The sequence below is a fragment of the Aptenodytes forsteri genome, unplaced genomic scaffold (genome assembly GCF_000699145.1).
Source record: "Aptenodytes forsteri isolate BGI_AS27 unplaced genomic scaffold, ASM69914v1 Scaffold142, whole genome shotgun sequence".
Lineage (NCBI taxonomy): Eukaryota > Metazoa > Chordata > Aves > Sphenisciformes > Spheniscidae > Aptenodytes > Aptenodytes forsteri.
In genome coordinates, this window is record NW_008794598.1 from 881,786 (window position 1) to 892,802 (window position 11,017).

At 57.9% G+C, this 11,017-nt stretch overlaps 2 protein-coding genes across 2 annotated transcripts in view; one reads left to right on the forward strand and one right to left on the reverse strand.

Annotated features, from left to right (window-relative positions):
* Positions 1–530: 530 nt before the first annotated feature.
* Positions 531–9,745, forward strand: RHOC (ras homolog family member C). The gene is made up of 6 exons (XM_009272726.1): positions 531–575; positions 956–1,028; positions 7,679–7,836; positions 8,117–8,237; positions 8,556–8,686; positions 8,872–9,745. The coding sequence occupies exons 2-6, from the start codon at positions 1,022–1,024 to the stop codon at positions 9,043–9,045; spliced, it is 591 nt and encodes a 196-aa protein (XP_009271001.1). The 5' UTR covers positions 531–575; positions 956–1,021; the 3' UTR covers positions 9,046–9,745.
* An 828-nt stretch (positions 9,746–10,573) lies between these two features.
* The window catches only part of MOV10 (Mov10 RISC complex RNA helicase), a 7,506-nt gene continuing 7,062 nt past the window's right edge, over positions 10,574–11,017 (reverse strand). Inside the window, exon 22 of the mRNA XM_009272728.2 lies at positions 10,574–10,694. The gene's annotated coding sequence lies outside the window, so the exon portion shown is untranslated. The remainder of the gene's footprint in view (positions 10,695–11,017) is intronic.

Sequence of the window (11,017 nt, forward strand, 5' to 3'; positions counted from 1 at the left end):
GGCTGGGTGGAGCGCAGCGGGACGGGATGGGATGGGTGTGCCAGGGACGGGGTGGGGGTCCCTGGGCGTGGGGCAGGGATGGGTCAGTGGCCGTTTGGCCACCACGGGTTGTCCCTCAAGGGTGGCCTTGGGCTGTAAGTCCCGACCTACGGGTACCTCCCGGACAGGGCTCCCTGCTGCCCCCCAGCCAGTGACTGACCTGGGCCGGGCTGGGGTAAGAGCCTGGGGGCTGCTGCCCTGTCCCACCACCCCTCCTCACATCCCCCCTCTCCAGCAGCGTCCCTGTGTGTGGCCTCAGTCGCGGAGCGGCCGCTCTGTGTTTTCTTCAGAAAAAGGAAAAAAGTTCCTTTGCTTACTGCTGAGCTCATTTTTAAACATTTATATTAGGGGGGCTTGCGGGGGAGGAGAAATAATTGTGTAATGTCTTAGGAGCAAGGGAGCATTCCAAAACCATGACTGTGCGGCCCTTTCCAGCACTAAATCTGGCAGCCAAGTCTTCCCAGCAGCCGCCAAACCCCCTAAATCCAGCCTGAGCCTCTCAACACCCGCCGTGAAAACGGCAGCGCGATCCCCGGGTTGCTTTGCAGGGCGCATCTGCGTGGGGGGTGGGCTGGGAGCGGGGACCCGGCTGAGCCGCCCGGGCTGGGCAGCAGCGCTCCCACGTCCCCAGCAAAGTGATCAGGTTGTGAAACCACAGACGGGGAGGTAGCGGCTTTGGCTGTCTGTATTTCACTGAGACCAGTTGCATTTTTTTTTTCACTTTTCCAAGTGCTTTTTGGTATCCAAACAGTTTCAATTTATGTTCAGCTCCTCCTTCTCAGATACAAGTAGTGTAGCTAAAGGCTGTGTGGGATTTTACAGACCTTAAATTGAATCCATGTTCGTGACAGCTACAGCTTCTCTAGGGAAACTTTTTTTTAAATGGAAAATAAGCCAAGTCACTGTCTTCCAACAGGTTATCAGGAGCATTTAACCAGGCTCACCTCCTAACTTGCTGTTTACACTGGAGAGGCGTATTGACATGAAAAGTAAGGAATGTATTAGTGAATATTGATTGGCCCTGGGGCAGCGGCAGTCAGGCATTGCACAAGTACAGGCATCTGCTGAGATTGTGGCATGTTATTTGAAGCTTTCAGTAAGACACTTGTACTGCCGTGGGTCCGGGAAGGCTGTCACTTCCGCGGGAGGTAGAATAAGAACATGGCATGATGTCCTTTGGAAAAGGAGGTAAGGGCAGGCAGCGCTTTCCCACAAAGCACAAGCACTCATGGTTCAAGCCTAGTTTAGGCTTTAAAATTCTTCTGTTCCAAGTCCCTTTCTCTGTTTTGCTTGTGGATGTTTTTGTGGAATTTAGCCGCTCTGCTCCGGGTCTGGGCAGTTGCCCTTCGCTGCTGCGCTGGGGCATGCTATAAATCCAGGCTGTCTGATCATGCCTGAAGAATAGCTCACAACTTCAGAAAAAAAATTATAAGATCTAAAAGTACTGAGTTTGAGCTCCTTTTTTGATGATTGCTTGTCATTTGGATATGGCAGGTCTAGGTCTTAAGAAAAAGCTTCAGGCAGCTTTCCCAGGGGGTAAATACAGACATTGTCCTTGGTGCTCAGTGCCGGGTAGTTTCGGCAGCAGTAGCAGGCGGGACGGGGACGCTTTCAGCAGTGGGAGCCGGCGTTGCTGGTGGGTGTGGGTCATGCTGTGGGTGTCAGCGATGGTTGTTGGCGTGAGTGAGGGCTGGAGGCTGGTCTTGTCTGAAATGCACAGCTTGGCCTGCCTGGGGGCTGCATGAGCCTGAAATTGCAGATGCTGCTGTGCCCAAACCAGCGCCACTTTGATCGTCTCGAAGCTGCGATCCTCCCAGGAGCTCAGAGCCCAAGTTCTGCCCTGGCTGTTGAGTTTCCCTTTGAAGCGAAGAGCAATGCCAAGCCCTTTTTGGAACTTTCTTCTGCTTCTGTATAAAAGTCCCTCTGATACCCAAGACACTTGCCAGGACACTTGTCCTGTGCTACCTTGGCCATGATTTAGATGTCTCAGCAAATTCAATTCCCCTCGATGGGCATACCTGTCAAATTTTAATTTGGAAGTTTACTTTCTTTTTCATTGCACCAGCTGTGCCAGCAAGTCCTACCAGCTAAAACTGTTTCTGTTGTGAAACACTGCTGCGGGGCTTTCTGCTGGTAACTCACACAAATGACCCATGTAGCTCTGTCGTTCTGTCCCCAAATGCCTTCAATCCCCTTCCAATTTAATTTGGGGGCAGCTGCTGTCTTGACACACATTTCTGGGGGGCCTCCCTGCTTGTGCTGATTGGAGCTGTGACCTGTTGGTGGGGCAGGAGGAGAGCTGCTCCTGGGGGGTTCTGGAGGGAGGCACCCCCCCGTGCCCCTGGCCTCTCAGGCTCTGGCAGCGCTGGTGGCGGCCTGGGACTGTCCAAAGCAGCTCTTGTTTGCCCGGCGGCGCCTCTCTGGGGTCCTGTCCTGGGGTGCTGTTGCCTGGCGTGCTCCGGCGGTGGCAGCAGCCCTGTGCACACACACAGCCATGTTTAGAAGTGGAGACGCCTTGTCCTTGGCTGCACTGGCTAGAAAACATTTTCTGTGTTCCCTGCTAGTGTTTTGCGCTCTCTGGGTGCTGCAAGCTTCCTTAGGTCTTGTCTGTATTACAGGTTGCACAGCCTGAGCTGAAGATGTGTGTTTTGGGGTTTTTGAAATCCAGTTACATGCCTCACGGTGGTTCTAGCCTTGAGCCTGGTCTGTGTTGCATTAGCCCAGCTCCTTCCCAAATAAGAGTTAAATCAAAACAGTCCAACCGAGCACTTGGATGCTTTTGTTTGTTAAACCATTGAAAAGTTTAGCAGAGCTGAAGACACAGCAATGCCAGGAAGATCTCGGTCTGTTCAAAGAGGTGGTTTTCCTTCTGTGGTTGTGTCGCGGTGCCAGGGGATCCGGGCGGGTGCCTGGGCTGTGGGGTGACGGGGCTGCGTGTACTGGGCTGGCTGTTCCCTGAGCCTCCAGTCCCAGGGGAGTGACCAGAGAGCTGCCGGGGCAGAGAAATATTTTCTAATTATCCGACAGGCAGCCTGTAAGGAGATGCTTGGTGGCAGCTCTGCAAGGCAGGAACACAAGCCCCAGGTCTGTTCTGTCTCTGGCCAAGAAGATCACCGGGGCAACCCTCCTCCTTGCTCCGCTCTCCTCTGCTTGTGCAGGATAAGGAGGTTTTGTTCAGAGTGGGACATCTGCGGGGCCCAGGGGCTGTGGAGAGCTGGCCCTGCCGTGCAGGCAGTGCTGGGGGTGTCCCCGTGAAAGGGCTGCTCCAAGCACGGCTCCGTCCCTGCCAGCCCAGCCCACGCCTGCCCAGGCTTCAGGGTTGTGCCTCCGACCAGGGCTATGGGCAGAACAGAAATTCAGCTGGTTTTGCTGATAGGTGATGTGACAGGTCCGGCCAGGGTGGGGCCGTCAGCAGCAGCACTTGGGAATTTCTGCTTTAGAACAAAACCCCTCTGTTGGCTCGGGGAGCTCGAGCCTCACTAAGGAGGTTCGTTGAAAGATTTCTGTCCCTAGTGTGATTCCTTTTTCAAAGCGTTAACATCTTTCTCTGCCATTTCCTGAGATCCCATAGCAGACACTGGATGACGGACGCATCCTGCTGCCAGAGGAATTCCCCGTTTCCTGCTCTGCAGGAACTTCACATTTTGAAGCACAAAGCTGGGAGAGGCCAATAACGCAAGGGCTGTCCTGGAGCCCTGGCTGGTTTTATGGTGATGGCTTTAGAATAGCTGCTTGGAAAGCAGAGCAGAGCAATTTAGTTCCATTTTGCAATTTCTTGGCGTGCTGAAGGAGCTGCCTGCTCAGAATTAGGCTGGTGCTGTCAGCACGGGCACTGCCAGCAGTGGTGGCGCAGACTAAACCCGCAGCCATCCCGCTGTCGCCCCAGCCTGCCACAGCAGCAGGCATAGGGCTGGGTGCAGGAGCCCTGCGGGGTTTGGCAGTGCCACTCTGCGGGAGGTGCTGGCACAAAATTGCTGCTCCCTTTTGTTATGTCTGTGAATGAGCAGGAGGCATCTCCAGTGAGGCACCCAAAGTGCTGCTCATGCCCGAAAACTACGGTTGCTGTACGGGCCGGGTTGGATTGCCAATGTGGCTGGGCATCCTTTGCTGTAACTCGGGCCGGTTAACGCTTGGCTGAGTTTAAAATCTGAATTTCCATGTCTGATGTGGGTGACTGTGTCCTTTTAATCATTTGGCCTGCTGCCAGTTGTAGTAAAGCTGTCCTCCTCAAATTGTCTCCACGTTTTCCACTCTCATTTACTCTCTTGTGGTCTGGGAACAGCGCAAGGTCCTTTGCATCGGGCAGCTCTGTCCCAGGGACTGGCCTCGTCCTGCTGAGTGACAGAGCATCCCCTGGCAGACAAACTAATCTCTCCCCGAGCAGAGTGCCACCAGCATCTGGCACTGGTGTCGTGTCGGTTGGCTCACGGGTCGAGGGCACGGACAGGGGCAGCCCAGCTGGCCGCTGAGGAGCATGGTGCTCACAGCCTCCTCGCCCCACTCGCCTTTGCACACCGGCTCCGGATTAGTAATGGGCTGTTTCTGGGCTACTCTTGTGAGTAATGGAATGAGTTGTGCTGAGATTTTGGGCGGGGACAGTGCCTCTGCCCGCTGAGTCAGTGCATCACACTGGGCTCAGGAGCTGCCGGGGCCCGGAGCCATCCCAGGTCAGGGTGAACTCCGGAGGCCGTGGGAAGGAGCTCTGGGTGTAGCGACTCTTTTTGGTTTGGAGCATCTCTGGTTCTTCCTGCCCCGTCCCAGTCTGGCTGCCTCTGCAGCAAGAGTCCGGGCAGCTGCTGCCCTCCTTGCTGGCATGGTGTGCAGGCAGGGGAGCGGCGGAGGGGAGCCGGCAGCCATGCAGGGCTGGCTGCAGCACCATGCTCCACCACCCTGGTTGTTTTTGTTTTAGACGTGACGTCTGGCAGACTGGGCACAGGCAGGTCTCGATATCTGTCTGGGAGAGCGGGTGTTTGTCTCCCCAGGCATCCGCTGTTCCTTGTGCTGCAGATGTGTCTCCTTCTGTGTTCTGTGGATTAGATAACGGCACGTCCCACACCACCTTTCTTCCTCTGTTTGTCTTTGAGATACGGAGTCGCAAAGCACAAGTCACATTTTGCTGTGGGCAAAGGAACTTTCTGTCTAAGTAAATAGACTTTTTTGCTCATGAGCTCTCCTTTTTCCGTGCTGTGGAGATGATGGCTGGAGAGATGACGAGCCTTTGGTCAGACAAGAAGGATGGTTTGCAAGAGGGTTGATGCGTTTCTTGTGTCCCCAGGGATACGCTGTCCTCGAGAGCTTTCCCTCCTCAAGCGGGCAGGAGACAGCAGACTTCTCCAGCCCTTTTATCTGGCTCCATAATATGAACGTCGTGTCTCCTCGGGATGAGCTCCCGTGCATGGGGCTGCGGGTGTCCCTGGCCCAGGTGGGACAGGCGGGAGCAGAAGGGCACAAAGAAGGGGGATGGGAGCTGTGCCGGGGGTTTCCCCTCCACACTCAGCCCCCGGTAGCAGGACCCTTTGGGCACTTTAGGTTTTTTCCTCAACTTTAGTGTTGCACAAATGTGCTCACCTTCTGTATAGACATGGTACTCCACTGGGATGTGTGCTTAACGCCAAGGCTCCTGGTTGAGGAGTGCCAGATCCTGCCGGATGGGGCTCTTCATCCTCGCTCTTCTCACCTTACAAGTGCCAGCTGACTATTTTTGTTAATGGCTCCACAGCACTCAGCAGCCACAAACCATTCCTGCTTCAGCTTGTAAGCCAAAGTGCTTGTAACCTGCAAAGATCTGGGGCTATGGCAGGGTCTGGCCCGGGTTTGGATGAAACCTTTCTCTCTTCTGCCCCAACCACACGGTCGGTTGGGCAGTTTACTTTGTGAGAGCTGGGGTGGTCCCCGAGACTTCCCAAGGGTTTGTGTGACAGCCCTGGGGAGGTTTCCTCCAGGCAGGAGCTTAGCTGTGACCTGCTAAGTATGCAGATGAGAGGAGCTCTCTTCAGGCTGCTTTTGAAATGCAAGTCAGCCACTGGGTCTAATTTCTTAATCCTTCACTTGCAGCTAATTATGATGCAGCCTTACTCAGGTTTTTCTTTTTTCCTCCCTTTTCTGTTGGCGCGGAGTGCGGGTGTGATCACCCCGGGAGGGGACAGGCGCCAGGCCTCTGTTAAGGCTCAGTGTCAGTGCCCTGGTTAAATGCAAAGCTTGCGATGGCCGGGCCTTCCCAGTGTGATCCCAGCATGATCCGCTCCCAGCGCTTGCAGCTCAGTGCATTAGCATAGGTGTGTGCGTCCCTCCTGCACAGTTATTCCCACTGAACCTCCCTAAGGCTCCAAGCACAAACCTGCCCCTTCCAGTCCTGCTGCCTCTGGGCAGAGGGGGTTTGGAGAGGGGCAGGGCTGGCTGGAGGACGTGGAGCGTCTCTGCCTTCATGAGCAGTTTTCTGGTCGCCTGTAATTTCCCCCAGCCCGCGGAGCAGCATGCACCTTTCCAGGGATTAAACCCTGTGCTGTCAGTTTGCGTCTTGCCCGGGATTTCTGCAGGGACAGAGAGCTGGTGATGTGCTGCGGGTGCATAAGGAGTGGGTTGGGCTCTTTGGACTGAAGCATCTGGGAAGATGGGGATGGGAAAGAGATCTTGGGCCCGAGGTTGGGGAGGGATGTGATCCCACCATGGCTAATTTTCTCGTGCCTCCTTCAGACGCCATGGCAGGTGTTTTGTGGCATCGTCCCGGGCGATTCCCAGGCTCAGCTGTAATCTCCTTTTGAAACTCAAGGATGTGAAGGCATAGTTTCAGTCGCAGGACTGCATCCTTTTTTCTTGGGGCAGAAAGCAGCCTGCTTTACTGCGGGATTTCGGCTCTGTTTGCTGAATGATGGCTGGCAGCTTCTCCTGCTGCCGGTGCCAGCATTGGCTCTTGGCAGTTATGTGGCAAAGGCTCCTTTGTCAAACGGGCTGGGACGGGGCCAGCCTGGCACCGGGTGCCAGGCATGCAGGTCATGCTCGCCCAGACCTCCAAGAGCTCAGCTTGGCGCCTTCCAGCTGCTGATCGGATTATTTGGGAGCCAGTGAGCGTGCCTGGGTGAAACCTGGAGTACAGTTTCTGCCCTGAAGAATTTATAATCTAAAGTAAAACCAGCGTGTGTGTGCAACTCTGAGGTTGTCAAAAACCCCCTTTGCCTGGGGTGGTGGCACAGTGAGAAAGCCCAGCATGGGAGGGGTTGGATGGCCAGGGTGGGAGCCTTGCTGCCCGGCAGGGTGGGTAAGGCAGAGCGGTTCATCGTCTTGCACGAGGTCTCTGCGTGCAGCCACCAGCACTTGCCGGGGCATCGGTGTGATGGCTCTCCTGGCTGCGGCTGCGGTGATGGATGTAAATGGTTCCAGTCGGGCTGGTTCTTGCAGTGCCCGTGAGCCGGTGCCTGTGCGGGCTGTGCGCGGGAGCTGGAGGTGTGCCTGGCGGGAGGCTGGGAGAGCCTCTGTCCTGGTGGTCACCGGCTGCTCATGCTGGGGTGTGCCCAGGTGCCCGTGTCTGGTACCCTCCTGGGCAGTCGTGCGAGAGACTTTGGGGCATGGGGGGCCAGGAGGGGCTGGGAGCGTGGGCTGCCCGCGACTGCTCTGTTCTGCTCACCTGCTCTTGTCCCTGCAGCGATGGCGGCCATCAGGAAGAAGCTGGTGATCGTGGGAGATGGTGCCTGTGGAAAGACGTGTCTGCTGATTGTGTTCAGCAAGGATCAGTTCCCCGAGGTCTACGTACCGACTGTGTTTGAGAACTACATTGCTGACATAGAGGTAGATGGGAAGCAGGTAAGGACTGTTGCGGGGTGCTGGAGCTGTTCCTGTCCCCTCGCTCCCATGGACCCGTGCTAGCAGTGCCACCACCCGGTGCTGCCGTGTGGGTTGGTCTGTGTGGCTCGGATGCACCTGCAGTGCTCGGGGTGCCCCGCAGCTCCCGTGTTTCTGGGTCACCCTGAACCTGCCCCAGTTTGAGGAAGACTGTAGCTATAACTGAGGAAGATAAACCTGCTCACTTCTGGCCTGCTGAGCTGTCTGCGAGCTGCTGAGCCGCATCCCTCTCCCCTCCCAGGTGGAGCTGGCCCTGTGGGACACAGCGGGACAGGAGGACTATGACAGGCTGCGGCCCCTCTCGTACCCGGACACAGACGTTATCCTCATGTGCTTTTCTATCGACAGCCCGGATAGCCTCGGTAGGGACCAGGGAGCGAGGGGGGACCTGGGGCTCCTGCAGGACTGAGTGCTGCTGCTAAACCCCCTGGGGTCCGGGAGGCCCCCGTGCCGCCCCTCTAGGGGATGCCAATCCCTCCTCTCCATCTCCTGGCTTTGCGTGCGCTCCAGGAAAATGTTGGGAACTTGCTGGCTTGGTGGAGGTGATGGGAGAGGAGGATGCCATGGAGCAAGCTCCCCTCTTCCTGTGGGAAAAGCCTGGCACCGGTTCCCGTGGCTGCAAGGAGGCCCGGGGGGGAGCAGCCCCTCAGCTCAGGAGGGTCTACATGTGCTTGTTGCAGAGAACATCCCCGAGAAGTGGACACCGGAGGTGAAGCATTTCTGCCCCAATGTGCCCATCATCCTGGTGGGGAACAAGAAGGACCTGCGGAATGATGAGCACACGCGGCGGGAGCTGGCGAAGATGAAGCAGGTGGGGGCAGCCCCGTGTCCAGCTGCCTCGGCCAGCGACCCGCCTCTCCTTGTGCCGCCTCGCTGGGGCTCCCCTTTGCCGTGCCAGATCCTGGCGCTAAAGGCTGGATGCCCCAAGGGCACTCACTGTGCTCTTGCTGCTGTTTTCTGGCGATGCTCCTGAACCCCCTTTTTAATGCTTTCTAGGAGCCGGTGAAGCCAGAGGAGGGGAGGGACATGGCCAACAGGATCAACGCCTTCGGCTACCTCGAGTGCTCGGCCAAGACAAAGGAGGGCGTGCGGGAGGTCTTTGAGATGGCCACCCGCGCAGGCCTGCAGGTCCGGAAGAACAAGAAGCGCAGAGGCTGCCCGCTGCTGTGAGCAGCCCGGTGGGCCAGGAGGCAGCTGCCTGTGCCGGCACCCGGCTGCCCTGCGCTGCGCGGGGAGGGAGCGCTCGCAGACGTCCGAAGAGGGACCTCATGGTGCCAGTACCTGCCCCGAACACTCTGCACAAGAACTGCCACCCAAGCCCATGGGATGTCCCTGCGTGACCCCGGGGCTGTGAGAGGCCAGTGCCTTCAGTCCCCGCTGCTCTTTATGGGCCGGGCATTTGCGTAGCTCTCCGTGTTGCACCGTTTTGTACTGATCTCCCTGGTTTCACCTCTCCCATGGGGATTGCCGTGGTGTTTGCTCTCCCTCTCCAGCTCTGGGCAGGTGCCGCAGAAGCGGGAGGTGCTGCTGGCTGCTGCCCGCAGCTCGCATGCGGGGCCTGCTGGGCTCTCGGGCGCTCTGCCCACTCCCCTCGGCCGTGCGGGCAGCACACACCAGTGTTTTATACAGACTTGCCCAGGGCAGCTTTCAGCTCCGTTCTGTGTGCAGAGCTGGGCGCAGCTGCCTCTCCAGGGAGCTGTGCTCGGCCGCTGCCAGAAGCGCTCTGCTCCCGGGACCTGCACTGGGGCAGCGCCTCTGCCCAGCTCTGCCAGTAACGCCTTCTTCAAGTCTGCATTGGTCATGGACTTAGCACCAGTAAACTGAACTGTGTAATTGGGAGAATAAATGCAAACTGGTATTTCAGTAATTGTATCTCTGCTTGCGTGGCATCCTTCTGCTCTCCTTCGTGCCCTTGTGCTTGTCTGGGCGGCTGCCTGCGGGCTGGGTCCACGTGCTGCCGGGTGGGGGCCTTGCTCGGCCCCCAGCCCCTCTTGCTTCAGCTGCTGGTGCAGGATCAGGGCTCGTCACCATGTGCTTGGGTAAGACCCTGGGAGCAGCTTACGTGGGAAGGGCCAGGCAGGAGCTCCCCAGCCGTACCCAGTCCCTGGTGCAACAGGCGCTGTGGTCACCACTGGAGCCATCCCTCCTCTGTCACTGTCCTGGAGGAGGTCGGGGCAGGGCTGCAGCAAGCCCGTCCCGGCAGCCCCAGCTGTGGTGGCAGGGCCCAGGACTGAACATCAATACACTGTTTTTCTCTAAACATTTATTCCAGGGAAACAAAGTGAAGTCTGCCTGTGCAGCCGTGCCAGCTCTCGGGCCTGGCGGGGGGGGCCCCCCCTCCTGCGCGCTCGGGCTATGCTGCCTGGCTGGGTCCCTGCCTGCTGCCTGCACCCCAGTCACCCGCTGTGGCAGCACTGAGCTCCCCTGCGCACCCAGCGATGCTCTTTGGAGGCCAGACTCTCACTTAGGCCATTCATTGAACAGTGAGACCAGTCACAGAGAATTGGCTTTCCACAGCCATGTCAAAAACTGTTTAAAAAGGAGAGTGGTCCCAGTCCAGCACTGGCACAGTCCTGCTCTGTGAGGGGAGGTGTCTGCCCCAGGTTGCCCTGCGGTCCGTGCTGGGGCTCTTGGCTGGTAGCGAAGGCTGGCAGGACCCCATTGCCCAGCAGGTTCAGTCCTGTCTCCACAGGGATGCATGGTGCACTGAGCACCCCAGGACGGAGGTAGCGGGAAAGCAAGCGGCTGCTGCAGGCCAGGGGCAGGCTGAGGGATGCTGGAGCTCCACAGGGCTTCTCCTCCTTTCCCAGGTGGGTTTCCTGCAGAGAAACCCCGTGGCAGAGCCGGCCCCTGACTCAGGAGGGGACAGGCAGCCCCTAAGCGAGAGCCCGTCCAGAGCCCTGTCACACTTGCTGCAGGAGAAGCCTCCCAGCACCCCTCGCACACATGAACCTGTGCCCTGGCTCGGCCCCGGCCACGCTGCTGCCCCAGGGCGCCGGTGCAGCATGGCGGGCTGTGCCGCTCCTCACCCTGCTCCTGCCAGGTCTCTGCCAGCAGCTCCCAGCCCTGCTCACCTGGTTGCTAATTGCTGAGGTGCAGCGTGTGGAGGTCGGCCGCGGGCCACCGGCGGTCCGCCACCTCG